Below are 20,398 nucleotides of genomic sequence, written 5' to 3' on the forward strand. Positions count from 1 at the left end.
TTATCCCTTTTTCTTTGCCAATCTTCAAAATTGGAAAGACAAGAAAGCGCTCCATAAACATGAAGCTGGTTAATGTTGATTTCTCTAACAAAATTATTTGGAATAACAGAAAATATTCTCCCCATCTGAGCATAAATAATATCTGCCGGAAGTTTAGGAAAAAAAGGCTGCTACAGCACAGTTTACAGAGCAGAGTAAAAATAACAGTGAAATCATAGAGCACTGTCAGAGGGGAGCAACAGAGAGTTGTATTTCTTTTGAGGACTACCTTACAGATTTTAAATGGTAATACTGTCTGACAAATATTAAGCATTTTGGGAAAAACACCATAGGGAGGTCTAGGTTAAATTAAATTATGAATAAGTCACAGAGGTCTTGATTACAACTTCTAAGAATGATGATCAATGATACTTTGGGCCTTTCTCTCCTCTAAGGGCCTCTGAAACCCATTTTATATAATATGTGGTACCAGGAACATTGTACAAAGATGTTCTGTTGTTTCACCAGAATAATGACCCAAAACACACGACCAACTGAATAGTGATGTCTCCTTTAGCAGCTACAATGTCACTGAAATAAATCAACCTTCTATGGAGAGCTCTGTCCCCAGACTGAAATCCTAGAGAAAAGCTGTATTTGAGCAGAAGAGAAGAAACCCTCAGAGAGGACCCAGGAATAAGAACAATCTACAAAGGAAAAGCTAAATATCTGTCTTCCTATACGCTATACGATTCTGAAATGTCCCTGGGTTAAAACGCTGATCATTTAGGTTCTGGTAATTTGATTAAAAACAATTCATTCCTATAGTATGTTGGGTTTTTTTTCTTCCACTTCAGAAGCACATCTTTGCCAGGGATGCCAAACAGTATAATATGAGCATAATGTTAATTCTTAACATGAACATTAAGGTTTTTAATTGCTGTAAACTAAATGCTCTGTTTACAATAGTAAAACAATTGTGTCATAGATCCTTCAGGAAATGATGCATGAGATTGACTATGATCAGGATGGCACGGTGTCACTGGGGGAGTGGATTCAAGGGGGCCTGACAACCATCCCTCTGCTGGTCCTTTTGGGCCTGGAGACGGTGAGTCAATAGAAAGAGATGCTGTGAATTTACTGCACTGTCCCTCCCACAGCAGGAGCTCAAGTTAGATTGAAAAACTATAAAAGGTAAATGTGTCAGTTCTTGGCCCTGGTGATGAATCTTTTACATAAATGGCTGCAGAACTGTTCAAAAGGAAAAACAAAAAAGCAAGCTGAAAGCTAATAAAGCAAACATAGTGAAAAAATAACACACAATAAAATTTTTTTTAGAACATTAAGTTCAATTAAAGCTTATTGAATCTATAAAGATGATCCAGTCGCCTGATTCTGGTGGTTTACATTACCACCTCTATATGAAATCAAATCATCCATTGACCATTTCATACTTAATTGGTGTTTCTAATTTACCCCCACAGCTACAAGAGCTGAGAAAATATAGGATTTATTTTTCTTCTGACATTTCTTTGTGGTAAGGAGCAAAACTTATTTAAAACATTTTTCACTGTTTGTGAAATACGGCATATTCCGTTTTTTTTTTTTTTTTTTTAACACCTTTAATTCGGAGCTTGTGTATATGATGTCTTACACCCCACAGGTGTAAATTAGTTGTGTTATTCTCACCCCGCTCCTTATTTAACCTCATTTTAGATCAGTCCTGCAAGGTGAATATGTTAATTACTCTAAATTTGACACAGCCTATCTTTAATTGGATCATGTAAATTCTTCCATAATATATAATAATAATAATAAAAAAATAGTCATGAGTAAATTCTTCTGCTAGTAAACAATTTTAACTGTTTTTGTATGTTTTTGTGATTGTTTTAAAACCACATACATCAGATTTGTGCATATTGAGTACTCTTAGTTCGTTCCTTTCCACAACTTTTGTATTTTTCACTTATCCTTATTAATACTGATGCTTTCAAGAGGTGAACATGTGCTTTTTCCTGACTACAGGTCCAAACGTCCAATTTTAAGATGCTTGAGACACTTTTCTTGTTTTCTTGCCTTGTGACATAAAATTCCTCTATGCTGAAAAATGACTAAATCAAGTATTAAAAGAAACACCAGCACTCTAGTCCAGATTGTTGGATTATTTTTTATTTGGTGGATGTTTTCGTCTCATTTCAAGGCAGTCTTTGGTCATTTTGGTGCAGAACTACAAGGTTACATCCATCCATCCATCCATCCATCCATCCATCCATCCATCCATCCATCCATCCATCCATCCATCCATCCATCCATCCATTGCATCCTCTTACGCCTATCTGGGGTCAGGTTTCCGGGGTACCAGCTTCAGCCCAGACGTCACTCTCCCCATCCACTTGGGCCAGCTCGCCTGAGGGAATCCCAAGGCGTTTCCCAGGCCAGCCGAGAAACATAGTCCCAAGGTTACCTACTCCCTTTTAATGAAAATGAGGCCCACACATTGCAGCAAGATGGGAAATCCCTTTTCCTCAGCACATGTCCTTAACAATGAGAGGGGGGATTTATCAGAAATCATTGCTGTAAAATAACTTTCCACTCCTGCCTTTTCTTTTATTGCTATTGCCTGGAGAATCCCAGTCTGATGTTGCTGCTTCATTTATTTTAATGCTGTTTTATTCCATTGAATCTTATTTTAAAATAAATTGTTTCCATATTTTACAAAATTATCTCTTTGTTTGTGTGTGAAAAAACTTTGGCCAATATAAAGCAAGTTCTGCAGCTGGACGTACTTCTCTGCTCTTGGACATACTTCACCTGCAGTATCCTGAAAAACCTTTTTCTGCATGTGAGGTTATTTTCAGGCAAATAGGAAATGCGTTTTGGGGGGAGGGGGGGTTAACTCACCATTACTAATAGAGATTTTTAAGCAAATAAAACCTTTGCAGTAAATGAAGTTGCTGCTGATCCCTTTTACATAATAATCCGATATATAAGCTGTTACTAAAAAGAGCGCAGTAATTAAATTTGCTCATCAGAAAAGCTTTTCAGCTTTTTTTATGAACATAAACTGTTTGTATTACAGGAAAACAAAGAACGCTATTCTTTTATTATTCTCTAGATGGCAGCCTTTCCCAACCTTTAGTTCAAAACCCAAATTCTCTTTTTAATTTATGAATGAATGAATCATTTGAATACTTTTACTAAAAGATCAAAAATGCATTTCAAAGGTATCCACAAAATAAAAAAGATAAGAAATAAAATAATCTTGTAATTGATTTATTCTCATCCAATTTAACATGAAATAAAGTAATTCCACTACAGTTTCTCATTAAGTCACTAATGATGAGTCTGCTCTGTTTGTTCAGAATGTAAAAGATGACGGGCAGCATGTGTGGAGATTGAAGCACTTCAACAAACCCGCCTACTGTAACCTGTGTCTCAACATGCTAATTGGACTGGGGAAGCAGGGACTCTGCTGCTCATGTGAGTTTATCCCTAAATACTCAGGAGCTGATGTTTAAAATATGCTAATATTGCACTGTGTTTATTATTACCATGTTTATTTTCATTTGATTAAAATCACAAACTAAGAAACCATAAAAACAAAGTCTTCTTGTACTGCAAAGAACAAATTCATATTAAAACTTCTTAAGTATCCTAAAAAAATTTTTAGGTAAATTTATTTAGTGGAAAAAAACTAATAAATGTTTTTTTCTTTCACAATAAAGCATGTTCAATGCAACTATGAGAATATATTTATATTATATTTCTGAGCAAATGGAAATATGTTTCTTTTTGCTCAATTTAGAACCTCTTTCATGCTCTCTTCTGTAGAGCTCACCTCACAGTTTTCCTAAAAATAGTTAAAGAAATACATTTGATCATAAAGGAAGGCTAATTTGGTGTTTGGTTAGCCATTTTTGTGTTGCTACAGCCACATGTTAGGGTCATTATCCTGCTTGAAGTGACCCAGTGGTGATCTGTTTCCAGTTGTTTGGCAGAAGCCACCTGATTTTTATTGAATTCTCCTTGATATTTCAATCAGTTCATTACAGCATGTGTTAGTAACAGACCTGCAGTATTGCAGATGCACCCCAGCATCTAACAGTAGGGATGAGGTGTTTCCTCCTCTTATTTATTCTTTTCCTTTATGCCAAAACTAACTGGACTGTGTCTCCAAAGAACATATATTTGCTCATCTAACCAAAGAATAGAGTTGAATTGAAGTCAAAGCAGGAGTTAACAATCTGTTGAAGTTAATTCTTTAAATGTGAGGAAAGAAAGGACCACCTTCTCTTGACCAATAGTTGCTATGGAGACCACATAATGCCGCTCTGTGATTCAGGTCTCCAACAGATAATTTTACTGTGCATTAAAATAAATATGGACTATGCAAGTCGGTATCTGTTTTGGCTGAATACCATGGTGACGAGGTTGATACTTTAGTTTCAGATTCACTCTTACAGTAATCCAAGTTGTCGCTCTGTCTCAGCATAATGTGTGAGATGACACAACCCCCACTGTAGTGTTTTCATTTTTTCTCCACAGGCCCACTGTGAGGTTTCTGGGATTTCTTCTTTGTATTTATGGCAGCATTTATTGTTCTCTTTAGTTATTTTAGATCCAAATTCAAAAAATACACTCACATCGGGTAAAATTTTGTTGTATTTTTTGCTGTTGTTTATGAACTCTAAGTTGCACTTTGTGTCAGACAAAACACACATTTAATTTTATCTCTTATTCTGTTGTTTCCATTTTTAACATTAATTGGATCTTATTATACTATTCTGCATAAATGTTATCCAAAAGTTGGACATACAAAAGCATTTAAATTTGGATGAGACTAAACTTTAATATTGAAAATTATCCGTGTTTCTATCGATATTGGTGATACTTGCCCTTTAGTTTTTTCGTATTTGACCAATACAAAAATAGCAGTAGCAATAAAAACCTCTAATTTTTCCTTTTTTACCCTACTGATGCATTTGTGTGATTATATATTAAAGATTTAGTTATTTGAGTGTCTTGATGAGCGTTACTTTAGTGTGAACACTGGAAACACGATCTAGAAATAAGTAAAAATGTCTTAAATTAAGTGTATTTCCCCTTAATTTGAGTAGGTAAATGAGATAGTTTGCCAACGGAATGAGTATTTTTACTCTGATAAATAAGATAATTACATAATCTGCACTTGAAATTAAACAATGCTATTTTGTTTTCTTATTCTAAGTGTAAATTGCCTTGTTCCATTGGCAAGATGTCTCTTTTACTACCTTAATCCAAGGGCAAATGCAGTTATTTTAAGAAAAAAATAACTCGTCTAGATTTTGATTTTTTTCCCAGTGAATGACATCTTTCAGGATATATAAAAGACACTTTACTTTTTTTTTATATATACACACATTTTTTTTTCTTAATATTTGCAAATAATATTGGCATCATTCACAAAATTTTCCGATCTGAATCTGAACGTCATTTCCTTTTACTCTGATTAAATGTACCAATTTGAAAATAAAAAATGTTAGGTGTTAAAAAAAGTTTATCAGAAGATATACATCTATTTTGAGATGTTTTGAAGGTCTCTGTCGTGGATATCAATGAGTGGAAAGAGTGCTGTGATCTCTATTCATAAAAGGTTATAGAATAATATTTTATTAAGAGAGGGTATCCAAAGATGCCAGTTTTTTTCCCTTAGTATTCATAAAATAGTATAAACATTTAATTCAATTTAAGCACATTAACGAAATGTATATTGCTTGAGAATATAAATTTCGAGGTAAATTCATATTCTGACATTTGTCTTATTCTGACTTATGTTTATTTATTTTTTGGCTTTTGTCAGTTTGCAAGTATACGGTCCATGAGCGCTGTGTGGCTCGCGCTCCACTGTCTTGCATCAAAACATATGTGAAGTCCAAGAAGAACACAGAGGTGAGTCCGGCTGCTGGCTACCACGGATCAGCTAATCTTTATGAAGCTTCACTCCTCCTTATAAAAAAAATAACTGTTATATAGATAACTAATTACCAGCATAATCCCTTTTTCACTGACAAACACACAAAGCAATTGTTTGGCTTCTTTTCTCTTATTTATTTGTTGTTTCCTCCTGATTGTTTTCTCTCCTCTTTCCATCTTTAATTGCAGTGTCACTTCTACCTTTGTGTACATCTTGTTTTTCTGAACGTTTCTTTTTCTCGCTGCTTTTCCACCCAGTATGCCGTCTCTCCTCCTCTCTGCAGGTAATGCATCATTTCTGGGTGGAGGGGAACTGCCCCACCAAGTGTGACAAGTGTCACAAAACCATTAAGTGTTACCAGGGCCTGACTGGGCTCCACTGTGTTTGGTGTCAAATCACGGTAAGCCACCCCCCTGCCGAGAGGCAGCCACCTCCTCATTATATTCCCACTGCTTCTTGTTGTTTAGGCTTTCATTTTGGCACCTCTGATACCTCACAACTGATTTTGCCAATTTACACTCAGAAAACACTTGTTTGCAGCTATAGGATAATAGAAAATAAGAGCGAGACAGTGATGTGCGCATTTGCAAATAAACCCTGAAAAATATTGCTGAAATATTTATTTCTGTTGCCGCTAGTTTGAGGTTGTTAATAATAGCTTCCACCTCCTCCAGCTCCATAACAAGTGTGCTTCCCACGTGAAACCTGAGTGTGACTGCGGACCCCTGAAGGATCACATCCTGCCCCCAAACTCAATCTGCCCTGTTGTTCTGGTAAGACTCTGCTCTTTTCTGGACAGCAGGCCTTAAGGCTGAGAGAACCGGGCCTTGTTTGAGACCTGATGATCCAATCATCAGGCCTGTGTTCTCCTACTGAGCTCTGAAATGGCACCAATTTATTTTGTAGAACTTTATGTCCCAAATTGCACAAGTGTGTTTAAAGACGATGCAAGTTCTCTACTCTAATAACTTTTTCCTCCAAAAGCAACAGATGAAACTTTAGTTTCTCAGCTTTTCTTTTAAAATCCAGACACATACGTAAGATGGTTAAATTAGTTTGCAAAAAAAAATTGTTATTTATTCCACCTCTCTCAGATGGTTCTTACTGATGATCAGCAGGTTAAATACAAAAAAAATCAGATGGTATAAAATCCACCGAACACTTTAGTCTAATTTTATCATTTGCAAGATGATTCTGGGTTGGATTCACAAAGCAAGCTGCTATGAATACATTTATATACAAATATACCCAGCAAGTGTAGCAGCTACAGTACAAGGAATTTGATGCTCTTTTTGTGCCATGTTGCAGTCATGTCTTTTATCACATATAGAAAAGAAGGAGGGAAGTGATCAACAGGACTCTAAAGTTGAGCAAAAGTAGCATACAGGGTAGTAAAACATGCTGCATACAGCTGGATGATTTCCCATTTCCTTCATTGTAGGTTAGATTAAAATCTATTTGGTTGTCAAGAGACCTGCAGCACATTTTTCACTTTATTCTTCAGGCTTTTTTGTTCTTTATTTTTTGCTAAAACTTTGAATTGTTCGAATAAAACCAAGGAATAATTTTTTCTGTGTTATACACCTTAGAAAACAATTGAAAACAGCAGCTCAGTTGCTAAAAGAAAGATGGAAAAAAGTATTGGCTCGAAAAGGTGCAATTATGGAAGCTGTATAAAATTCACAACACAGAAAATTTTTTATATATCTTTTTATACATGTGTTTGGGTCTGGGTATATAGAACTATATTTTTTTCAGTTGAACTTTCTGTTTTTTTATCTACTTGTTTCGCTTGCTTTTTAGAATAAAACTGTTAATATTAAAGTTGTCACTTCAGGAACGGCAGTCGACTCTGAGGAAGGACTCACGGTCAAGCCAGTCGAGTCGAGGAAAGATGCAGAGAGCCAATTCTGTGACGGTGGACGGCCAAGGGCTGCAGGTCAACCGCACCTCTGAAAAATATTTATGCTTTAACTGACACCTTTATACATTTTAGCAAAAAACGAAAAGCATCTATATCATCTGAAATGCTCAAGAAGTCAGATCTAGCAATTTGTCTAGATGTCTGCTAAAATAACATTATAGAAATAACATCCCAAGTGTTATAAAATAATAGAACACTTGAGAAGTGTGAGTTATTAGAACAGTAAAAATACCCCCTTTATATTTATAGTGAGAAAGATGTTTTTAATAAATGAATAAATAAGACCATCACTTGCATATTTCCATCCTGAGCCAAATGAATAGCTAATAAATTCATACATTTGTTTTGATAAATTTATAGTGAATAACAGTCTCTAAGGAGAAATAGAAAAGTCCAAAGACAGCAGAATATTCAAATAGCGAAGGTGTTTGCTGATGTTAATAAGTCAAGAAATGGCAACAGGAAACTAACTTCACATCTATAACAGCCAGATAGGTAGTTAAAAACATGATTAAACTGAAACGTTGACAAGATAACCAAATCTTATTTAAACACAATCAGTGAGGAGGATCATGAAAATTGAGACCTCCAGTTTAGACTGAAGGTTATAAGTCCTTATAACTACCATTAGACACCTTCCGTGAGCCTCACTGTCATTTCGACGCTTCTTCTGTCCTACCATCACAAAAGTAACCACAGCATCTGTGATGCTGTCAATCTGTGTCGCTTTTAAAGGCCCAGAGATCCTTGTTGGATTGCGTGACCTCAGGGACTCTATAAATTCCTTTTTTTTTTATATTGTCATTTTTCAGATAGATTGAATAGATAAAATGTTGTAAAATAGCATTCTAATAAATATAAAATATTAATGAATTTATAAACACAGGCAATAATTATTGTGCATGTGATTTTAGGTGTAAAATCTATTATTATAGTGTGGGATTTCTTTTTCGCCCACTTTTTTTTTTGCTCAGTGTGGTTTGAATTCCTTATTTGCCCTTTTAACAAAATATGTAAAAAGAAAAAACATAAATACATTTTTGATATTAATAATTTATTACTATGTGATAAGTCAAGATTATTTTTTGTGTAGTCTTCTACTGGCTGTTATCAGGTACATCTGATTGTGTACAATAGGATTTTGAGCAAAGTTTTTACCATTAAATTATTCAAAAGGTATTAGATGCAAAACATTTCAGAAACCGTATGTATCAAATATGATACATTTGGCATTATTGGGTTAAAATTTGTTATAGCTTTAGATCTGGCAAAATATGTCACCTAAACCTGATGGAAGTGCAGACATATCCTGGCTTAGAACAATGTAGGAGGGTTTGCTGAACAGATATTCAAGTTTTAAAGCAGTTGGTTTGAAAATCTGCATCTAGTGTAGGTGTAAAGGCAGCAAAATATACTACCATTAACAGTGCATATTAGAGCCATTACCCAATAAATCTTAAGATTTAATATACAGTAAGCCTCTGCAGTTGGTAAAAACCGCCGGTCCTGCTGGTAATCAGCATCATCCATAATCAGCATCCTGATCTTGTGCCAGAATGCTGCCGAAGGAAAACCTGCTGCCGTCTGTGGCAAGCATACGTCTATGAGCAAATTCAAGAGAAGGAGAAATACGATGAATCATATCCCAGCAACATCCATCTATGACTCTCGCTGGCTAACCAGCGTAATAATCAAGATTATTATTTATAATTACAGGAAGTAATGGATCACTCTTGACCGGACAGGGAGCTCATTAATTCACCCTCGGCCTGCTGGGATAGCAGACAGGAGGAGTTAAGTGCTTCATCTGTGTCAGGAAGAGCATCGGGCGAGTTGTTTCAGGACAGTTCAAACGGTGCATGAGGCTCAATCCAGGTCTGGCTTCTGGGAACCTCAGGCAAACCTGGAGATAATTACTCTTATTATTTACACAAGCTATCCCATAAATGAAAAAGAGGAAAAATTGTATCGTAATCACAGAGTCTTCCTGAGGTTTTTGTATGATTTTAATGTTTTCTCATATGGTAATAAACTGTGATGTCATTCCTGAAGATTTTACATCAATAGTCAAACATAAAGTAATTCATAAATGGGCATGGGGAGGAAAATCTTTTCCAAATAAAAAATTCAAAGGTGTGACATTTCTTTGCATACAGCCCTCTTTCCTCTTAAACATTTACATAAAAGCCAGTGCACCTAATTACATAGTAATTACATAGTGCTAATTACAATCCAGATTCTATTCATATGTGGTTAATGACCCTGACAAAGGCAACCAACTGAAATTGGTTTGTCTGATAACAAAATTTAACAAAAAGTTCCAATTATTTTCAGTGTTGCTAAAAGTTGGAAAAGTTGTCCCAGATGGAAGAAATGATCTACAATACCAGAACCAGGGCTTCCCTGAACTAACCTGACCGGGCACAGAGAGCATTAACCAGAGATACAACAGAGATATGTTTGACTTTAACATAAATACAATACACTACATATAATAGAAAACAGACTCTGTAGAGCACCCATAACCCACCACTTTCCCAGTAAAGCACTGACGTGGAAGTACAGTAGTAGCCTTTAAAATTTTCCCAACTTTCCTTGAAGGGCCCTTGCCTGGTCCTCGGCTGGTCCCCTACAATTCCTTTTTAATATGAATATGATATTTTTTCTGTCATGATTTGTGGACAATAAGATCCAAAGAGAAGCATCATCTCCTGGTCAGACCCTGTAATTCAGTGAAAGCGTGGAATCAGAGTAAAAATAATGCCAGAGGGGGTCACTCCAGTGGCTGGAAGTTGGAGGGGATTTCGCTGGGAGTTCGAGGGAAGTCTGCTGCTATTCGGCTGACGTTTGACTTAGAAGGGCCATTTTGAATGGATGCTACTCTATCATCAGTGTTGATTCTTTTCTATAGAAGGAAGAGAAGGGTTTGTCATACTGATTGGACAATAGAGAGGGCTAAATGCAGGAACTCATTAATTTTATATACATGTTTGAAACAGGTGCCTGAAATTCAAGCAGGATTTACCTGTTGTAGGGCAAGAAGGCTTCACAACTTGCAAAAAAATATAAATAAAAAATACACCTGAAAGGCAAAAGGCTAGAAGAGACTCTTACAAGGGTTTTTTTGTCCGGCTGATTGATCATCTAGCAGAACAGCAAAATCCGAATCAGAATTACTTTATCAATCCTTGTAAGGAAAACTACACATACAGGCAGAACTCTCCAGCAGAGGAACACTGATAAAAATGGACACCACACTTTTCAGATTTAAATTTGAGAAAAACTATGTTGAAACTATATGACATTTCCATCTGTCTTCACAATTAAACAATAGTAAACATTGATGGCTTTAGTTCTAAATGGGCAGCAAGATTTAGCTTTTAACTTCCGAATATAAAGATTCAGCTTCTCCAGTGTGAGTTTAACCTTAACCCTCTAGAAATGATTTTTTTTAACAAATCTGTTAAATGTACCCTATGAGTAAAATTTCAAGGGAAAAGTTTCCGTTTTCACTTAGAAGAACATAGAGCCCATCCATTCCTGGCCTCGACCAGTTCACAGGAAATATGTGCAGATGGCAGGCAGGCAGTGTAGTGCTTGGAAGTGCCATATATACTTGATAAAATGTCTGAGGGATACGGCTTGAAAGTGAATTCCTGTGAAGCATCCTGCAGTCTCCAAACACAGAGGCTTTGTTTTGACATCTTCCACACAGATCACAACAATAGAGGGCACTCATCCTCTGCTGGTGTTTGTCAATCCGAAGAGCGGGGGCAAGCAGGGGGAGAGGTAAGTACACAACCTGTCTCAACATGCTACAAGAGGCCTCTGAAGCCCCTCTCCTCAGCTACAGAGGGGAGGAAACAGCATGGCCTCTGGGCTGACGAGTGCTTTTTAGCTTACTTAGTCAAATAAAAACACAATCTGATTTACCTAAAGCGCCGGATGCCTCCGCTGTCAGAAAGAAACTCCTCTCACTGTCACATCCCGCCCTGGGTCCCTCTTTTCAACCCAGGGCTAATTGGGTTATTACTGAAACATATTCATTCACTTCTTATTATGCCGGCCCTCATCTGTTTAAATTATGAGATCAAAATATGACTTCAGCCAGTTGATATAATGAAATTGAAATTAAAATGAATTAGTCGTTCTAATGGTTTTTTCCTCAAGGGGACTTTGGACATTTTTCCGCCTTGCTGCCCAGTCCACTGGCGTGTCATAGTTTGATCACACAAGGCTCTGCATCCCCCTACTGCCATACAATACGTAGCACTGGTGATAGCGTTCTGCTATTTCGATTTGTTCATTGTTTAACGCTTGTTTTGTTTTGTTTTTTTAATTAGGATTTACAGAAAGTTCCAGTATCTCCTGAACCCCAGACAAGTTTACAACCTGGCCAAGAATGGACCAATGCCAGGGTATGTTATAAAATCAAAGAACATTAATACTAATTTTGTTTGTGTAGTGTAATTATTTAACTGTTTTGAGGCACATGTTTTGAAGTTACAGCAGTTGCTTGGTGAATAGAGACATGAAATAAAATTATAGAATACAGAATACTACAATAGTCATTTAAACTTGAATAGTGAACAATTACGACCATGGTAGATATGGAGTACACAGAAGTCATTTCATTTTATGTCTACAGATGTTTAAGAGAGAATTTGTTTTGCATGCAATAATTGGAAAAGAACGTACATTTTTTTTTTCAACCTAACGTTTTAGGGGGGCAAGATCTACACATGTGGACAAAATTGCTAAAAACCCTTGTTTAATTAAAGAAAACCTAATGATGGTCAAAGAAATAAATTAAATGTTGTATGAGTAATAATAAATAAAATTCAATGGACAGTCAGTCAGTGCTTTTCCATGCTTCAACAGTCTTTTAATCTTGTAATCAGTCAGTTGGTCTATATAGGGCTACAGGTAGTAACCGTGCTGTTTGATGTGTACCACACCCAACATGGACTAAAGGAAGGGAAGTAAAAAGTTTTCTTGCCCCAGGATTGCACCGAATGTGTTAGTGCAGCGGAGTGCCTTCTCCGCATCCACGCCATGCTGCTCCTGTTGATCACAGCCAGTATGGTCAGTCAGAGCGGTTCCAGCCAGTGCGCCATGAAATCTGAGTCCAACTGCTATAGGGTGCCTAGCAGAAACAGCGGCGCATACCCTCAGCAGACGGTCTGTATGCTTACATGTTCAATGGAAACCTGACAAGCATGTTAAAGGTAAAGGCTATGAAACCGTCTCCAAGAGGTTCAATTTTCCTGTGACTGCAGTTGCAAATACTATTCAGAATGGATGGATGGATGGATGGATGGATGGATGGATGGATGGATGGATGGATGGATGGATGGATGGATGGATGGATGGATGGATGGANGGATGGATGGATGGATGGATGGATGGATGGATGGATGGATGGATGGATGGATGGACGGATGGACGGACGGACGGACGGACGGACAGCGGCAGCAGCTAATATAAAGTCCTTGCTCCCATGACGCTAGATAACGGCAAGCTCTCCCAAGCTTGTTAGATATATTTCAGACCACAGTATGGATTAAAGGCTGGGATTACTCACCTAATGTGCTGTAAACAAAATTTAATAGGTTTTCAAGTAACTTCTACCTGATTTTGGAGCAATTGTATTGACTCTAGAGTAAAACAAAAAACAGCAAGAAGTGGTCTTATATTGCTCAGTGAGAAGCAGCCAATCAGATGTCAGGGTTTCTATGGAAGTGGCCCGAGGCCCACCTCCTTGCCTTTTAATAGCCGCGTGACAACATGGTGTGCTTTAACGCAGGAACATGAAATAATTCATTGAATCATGGAATAGGTTAATTCACTTCTTAAGCAGTTAATTATATGCTGATACAATAAATTCTGTATTTTTTTCAATTTTCATAAAGTAATAGCAGATGTAAGTAATAATTTCAGAAAACTATTTATCTGTTGTATTGTTGCACTTGTCACCCTCTATAATTGGGTTTATTTTTTTTAGACCTATTTCTATTTCTTTTGATTATTTTCCCATTGATGTTTTAGTTTAGGTCACACACCTTGATTTAACATGTCCCTTTGGTCAAGGGTACCATTGTGTTTGACCAGGTCTGTTTCATAAGTTTATCTTTTTAAATGATTTTTTAAATAAATGTTGAAGCATGATTGAAAAGCACTGACTGACTGTCCACTGAACTTTTACGTATTATTATTCTTACCAGATTTAGGATATTTCTGTGGCCATTGTTGTTTTTTTATTAAAAGAGGGTTGCCAGCAGCTGTCCACGTGCGTGGAGCTTAAATCTAGATGCAAAAAATAAAAGCATTATCTATATATTCAAGCCAATTTTCAAGTTTGGTGTTAAAGTTATATTGGATGAATGAAATACCCAACTTTTAACTTTAAAACACGACAATAAACCCAACATGAATATACCCAATTTTTCTTTTACTTCTGCTTATTTTTTATTTTTTTATTTACTTTGTTTTGTTCGCAGTATTTATATTTATATATCAAAGATAAATATTTGACGTTCTGTTTAGAGAACTCTTTGTTGTTGCTCACACATAATGATTGTGATCACATGCAAGAGATGCTTTCAGTACTATAGCCTTTACTGTCTCCTCCCTCACACATTACACACCAAAATGAGGTGAGTTCACATATAACAAATCCTGGAGACGATGGTATCATGCAAGACCCTTAAACACGCAGTGGCTCTGTATGCAGAAGACTATATGAGAGCTCATGACACAAATGAGTGACGGATGCAAAGTGGGTGAAGCTCACACAACATGTGATCATGCATACAGACAAGCAGCTCACCACAGCCTGGTGGTGTGGATGCCGTCTGGTCTCCTACAGTTCACATTTGTGATTAAGAAAATGAATGGATAATTTACATGCACGAGGCTCTTTCACTTTACCGCTGGCGTCCAGTAGTGCTTGGAATACACAGGAATTTCTGGGCCCCGTGCTGCCATGTTGTTTGGCTTTGATTAGGCCAGAAAAACAGCATTTTTTTGAATTATCAAAGGTAAATAAACAGAAACACTCACCGGTTTAAAAGGGATCCGTGAGGCATGAACTGTATGCATCAGGATGAGCAGAGCTTTCAGCACCCATAATTTAGCTTTATTTCTTTTCCTCTGATGTTAAATGGAACAGCACCTGGTGCTGTGTGCAGAGATCCAGCACCTCCATTGGTTGACAGCATGTGGATGACCTTCCCCAGCTTTAACCTTGTTAATATTTTGCCAAGTGAACCCACTGCACCACACATTAGCAGGGTGAGCGGTCAGCAACGGACACTGCAGGCATAGGCAGCCGCGTACACAACTGTCAATTAGCTGCCTCTCTAATGCAATTACAGCAAATTAAGTGTTTGTTTCTTGGTATTTAAATATCCCCAAAGTTGCCTTTCATGTTCGCGGCCGTCTGTTTTTGTGTCTAATATGGTTTGCTGCCCCAGTTGGAGAGTAATTGAGCGAGTCATTTACCCGCCATACGAGGTTGCGAGGCTGGCTCATTCAGTTAGGGCTTTGTTATTGTGAAGGAACGGAGGAAGTTGGACTGAACATTGCCTGTCATGATCCAATTAGACCGCGAACAGACAATGTACCTCACTGAATGAATAATATCAATGCAACATGTTGTGTGTGTGTGTGTTTTTTTTTTTTGTGGGATTAGCTGTAGTTTGCCTTACTACAAAGTATGACTGTGAGTTTATAAAAGTAGTCAAGTCATGAGATAAAACTAAAATAAGGGATACCTGTGGCCAAGTGGGTAGAATAATTGTCTTGAATTCAGCAAATGTTTGTAGATTTGACTACAGTTTTATTAAGTCACATGTTAATGTTCCCCTTTGCGATGTGCCTAAGCCCAGGTTTCCTGATGATCTACTTATCAGTGTATAAATGTCTGTTTTAAGTGTGATTTGGTAAATGTGGCTTCTGTGTTAAGCAACTTAAATGAACATAATGATGATGAAAAGCAAATCCTTTCACCATTTTACCAGTAATATAATAAACCATAATCTCCCTTACTGTTTATTGGGATGACCGATGCTACAAATAAAGAAAAAAAAGAAACGACTAAAAAGAAACCCAAACGCTTTTATCTTTGCAGTTTGAACTTCTTCCGAGATGTTCCTGATTTTAGAGTATTAGCCTGTGGAGGAGATGGCACTGTGGGCTGGATCCTGGATTTTATTGGTATGTATTACCTCTTTTCAACTGTTTTGTTGAAAATATTCAGATCATAAAGGAAAGTATTTTTTGTAAATATCGGAAACACAACAAAATATGAAATTATGATTACTGGGAAAGTATAAAACAAAGTTTTCACCATATGAGGCAACTTTACTCAGTGATAACACGGGCTTTAAATAGGTTAAATACGTAATTTGCCAGTAATCTTACAACCACTTAAGGTCATTCTCCTAACCGGCATCACTGCTGCCAAAAAGACATTGGCTTTACACTGGAAACCTCCACATACAGTTACCAAGCCCCAATGGATTAACACGTAAATTGACATAATAAATATGGAACTTTCAGTGGCAAGAATGCACGGTGCTGGAGCTAATACAATTCAAACATGGCAAACAATGGCAAATCCAGGAATTCCGTTAAGCACCATTTTTGTTTACATATGATGTTGGAATATGGTCTCTTAGGTCCTGTAAGAGTTCTGTAGAGATCCAGGCTTTTACCTTTATCGGACTAATGTACCTGTTTCTCTTTAAAATAATAAATAAGTTCTTCACAAAAAACAACCACTTAAGGTCTACAAATTTAACAACTGAGATTTCATTTTTCTTTCAACCAGGACTGCAAAAGTTCCACTGGTTTGAGTGCTTTGCAGATTGTTCTTGACAGATCTGGGCAGAATTGCTTTCATGCTCAGTGTCTAACAGCCATTGATTAAATACTGTAGAAGTGACCTTTGAGGATGTTTTGCACTTGAGAATTTATGACAAATAAATGTTCTGGAAAAAATAAAATTCTCTTCCTGTCAGCTTAAGTAAAGGTGCAAATTCTATGAAGGAAATTACTTTTAAGGTAATGCAAAAGGGAAAACAGCTGCCAAGATATAATATTTAATTAGCCGATTATTGTGGAGCTACTTGAAGTTTCAACTTAGTTTGTCTGTTATATTTAAGACCTAGAAAATATAAGCATATTAACATCCTTGTTAATAACCATGGTTAGGAGTCTTTTGGCTCCTAAAGGCAAAGAGGTTTCTGTTTGACATTAGCATGGCGATGTCAAAAGACATTACACCAATTCTTCAGCATGTTGACGTCTAAAAGAATGAACCCAATTATTAAAAAAGAATTAATGCAGCATCTTTAATTCAAATCTTAATTTACTCTTTAAAAGAGTTATCTAATATTATCATGCTAAGCCTATTAGACTTAGACAAATTTTATTGTCATTTTGCATACAGATTGATTACAAAACGACATTTCGTTTTGTACAGCTTTCAGACAGTAAATGAGTTGCAGCTTAGCAGTGAAATGAACATTTCTATTTCATAAAGTGCAGCAGTGATCAAATGTAAACATTGTAGGAGAAAAAAAACACGGTGCAAACGGTGTTTTGAGAACCTCTGTAAATCCTCTCATTTATTGGCTGTATAGAAACAGTTTTATCAATCTCTCTGTTGTCAGAGGTGGTCAAGTAGGATGATTACGTAAGAGGGGAAAAACAACACATTAGTCATAATTTACAAAGAAAACAAAAACTCACCTCTGTTTGGACCTGAAGATGTGTTACTTGTTCATTCTCTCTAAAAATTGCCTCAATTTTTTATCAATCAAAACAAAGGTAGGTAATAACCGTCAGGCAAAATATGGTCTTTGAAATAGACTGTACTACTGGAAGTCCATATTGATTTGTTGTTTTTACAAGCAAAGGTGCAAAATGGAGTCCAGTTGTTTGTTGCTGGTTTATTTTGTGAATTTGTCTCCTAGTTTTGACCTTGTTTGACATGTTGTGATTTTTGTCTCACTGCTCAAGATAAGGCCAACCTGGACAGGAACCCTCCAGTATGTATACTTCCTCTTGGCACGGGCAATGACTTGGCGAGATGTCTGCGATGGGGAGGAGGTACTGGCAGCAAGTGGATACATATCATAGACTTTGATTTGTTTTACTTTTCTTTTCAGCAGAGAAAATACTGTATGTGACCTCTTGCACAATTATTTAACCTTCTTTACAAAAAAGGCAGACATTTGCCCCATTTACAGTACCCTTTTGAAACTGTGTGGAGAGCAGACCGAGCACGGTAACTGAGATAACTGTTAAGTGCAAATGGCACGCAAACTGAACTGGATCATGCCAGACACAACTGAACCGCGCTAAACTGGTACTAGTTCATCAGCAGGGCTCGGCGCAGTTCTGTTGTGGATCAGTTCTTTAATAACAAAGAGCGCATGAGACCACGTCATCTCCTAGCACGCTAGCTTCCCTACCGTGCCACTTGACTTCCAGTGATAATTCTGCTTAGGAGTCTGATGAACCTCAATATCTGTCGTTTCCTGTGTCTGTAATCCCTGAATAAACTATCGTTTGTCGTATCCTTTTCCCAAAAGCTGACTATGTCAAGGAAATTCAACAAAGGCCGCCATCTTCGCCTGACTCTCTGCAAACAACGAAATATCACAATTATAACCAATTTCCTGAATGTTACTGGCGGTGCTGTTTAGATTTGTGTGATTCCTTCCTTCAATCCTAGAAAGCGGTAGTACCATAGATCGTGTAAACGGTCGCAAGGAACCAGGCTTTGCACGGTTAACTTATCCAAGCTCGGTCTGAACTCGGCACGGATTGGTTTCAGAGGGTAGGTTAAATGGGGCTATACCGGTAGTTACATACTGTACAGAAGACACCCTGATTGCAGTGATCAAAAGATTCAAACATAAAGCATTCGGTAATGATTGTATAGCTAAAGATGTTGTATTTGTACCGTAGATGGTCACAATGAAAAGTTAGTTCTTGTGAGGATCCAGTGTGTTACGAGTTAATTCACACCTGCATTCATACTGACACAGGAAATACAGTGGAAGTTTTGTTACATATGAAGGCAGTTGACTGATTTGAATTTGATGTGGATGGGCTGGGATAAAGGAAGTTGGACACAAATATATTGTAAACCTCATATGTTTACAATGATGAATACATGATTCATATCTATAAAAAAAATTATATTTTAAAATTTTTATCTACTTTGTGAGGCTCTAACATAAAATACCAACTATAGGGAGTGATAACATTAAAGGGGTATGATTATTTTGTGAGGAACTGCATTTAATTCAGTTAATTTCTCTCATCTTTGAGGCTATGAGGGTGAAAACCTCCTTAAGATCCTTCGGGATATTGAGAACAGCACCGAAGTGATGCTGGATCGCTGGAAGATCGATGTGACGCCCACTGACAAGGAGGAGCGAGGGGACCCGGTGCCTTACAGCATTATGAACAACTACTTCTCCATCGGAGTGGTGAGTCTTGACACTCAGGCATTTACACTCAAAGAGTAGATACAGATATTTCTCTTTTTCTTTAAACAAGGTCCACAATATAACAAATGTAGTTCACATAATTTGAACATTTTGCATCCATTTTGAATTTGAAGTTAATTAATTTATTGATCTAGAAAAAAACATAAATAAATGATTGAGGCTGTACCTTAAAGGAAAGAATATATTCTAATAGCCGATCATCACATTATGGTTTCATAAAAAGCCCTGAAATCGGTAATTTCAACCATTAAACTTTTAATTAATACTCCTTAATTTAGAAATTGTTTCTAAATCTCCATGTATGCAACATTATTTGAAAGCTGACTGTATGTACTTTAATTTCATGATGCCTCACAAAGGGAGAACATCTAGCTATGACTTCACTTTATTGAGTTTTAAAGTCGGTATAGAAAAAGTGAAGAACTTACGTCAAAGAAAAACCACTGTTTTTCGCTTTTTGCTGTGCCAAAATGCGATTCTAATGTTAATGCCATCATATGTTTTATCACATTTTTAAAAAAATCAAGGAAAAGATTTGAATCAAGAATTTTATTCCTTATTAATAAATTTCTATTCAGCATTTTTTAAACCAAAAAAATAGAAACACAACATTAATTAACAATGAGACAAATAAACACAGCATAACAACACGGTTAATGACAAAATACAAGTGGTGAAATTTTATCTGAGATTTTTAAAATACCCCTAATAAACCGTATAACACAATTAATTTAGCAGGAATTTCTAGTTTTTGAAGAGTAAACCAGGAATATATTGCCCAGGTCTAAATTCTAGGATCTAGTTTGAATTCATAGTCTCTGAACCACCAGTAATCGTCAATAGATATACTACAGTAGAAAAAGTTTATAAACTTAGTCCTAAATGTGTAACTGGTTCAGCTCCTTCTTAGAACTTGAATATATGTTGACATTTGGTTTCTACAAAGCCTGTTAAGTTGCTTTTGGGACAGTCAATGCCCTTCTACGGGATTGGCCATGGAGGTCTTTGGGGATG

At 36.7% G+C, this 20,398-nt stretch overlaps 1 protein-coding gene across 1 annotated transcript in view; it reads left to right on the forward strand.

Annotated features, from left to right (window-relative positions):
• The first annotated feature begins 973 nt into the window (after nt 1–973).
• Nucleotides 974–20,398, forward strand: part of LOC107096166 (diacylglycerol kinase beta-like) — a 68,717-nt gene continuing 49,292 nt past the window's right edge. The window contains exons 1-11 of the mRNA XM_015392696.1: nt 974–1,087; nt 3,342–3,459; nt 5,819–5,907; nt 6,216–6,332; nt 6,607–6,705; nt 7,770–7,871; nt 11,572–11,645; nt 12,200–12,274; nt 15,988–16,073; nt 17,883–17,972; nt 19,203–19,363. Of these exons, the coding sequence (XP_015248182.1) occupies nt 980–1,087; nt 3,342–3,459; nt 5,819–5,907; nt 6,216–6,332; nt 6,607–6,705; nt 7,770–7,871; nt 11,572–11,645; nt 12,200–12,274; nt 15,988–16,073; nt 17,883–17,972; nt 19,203–19,363 (1,119 nt within the window). The 5' untranslated portion in view covers nt 974–979. The remainder of the gene's footprint in view (nt 1,088–3,341; nt 3,460–5,818; nt 5,908–6,215; nt 6,333–6,606; nt 6,706–7,769; nt 7,872–11,571; nt 11,646–12,199; nt 12,275–15,987; nt 16,074–17,882; nt 17,973–19,202; nt 19,364–20,398) is intronic.

Source organism: Cyprinodon variegatus, unplaced genomic scaffold (assembly GCF_000732505.1).
Source record: "Cyprinodon variegatus isolate N-32 unplaced genomic scaffold, C_variegatus-1.0 Scaffold603, whole genome shotgun sequence".
NCBI lineage: Eukaryota > Metazoa > Chordata > Actinopteri > Cyprinodontiformes > Cyprinodontidae > Cyprinodon > Cyprinodon variegatus.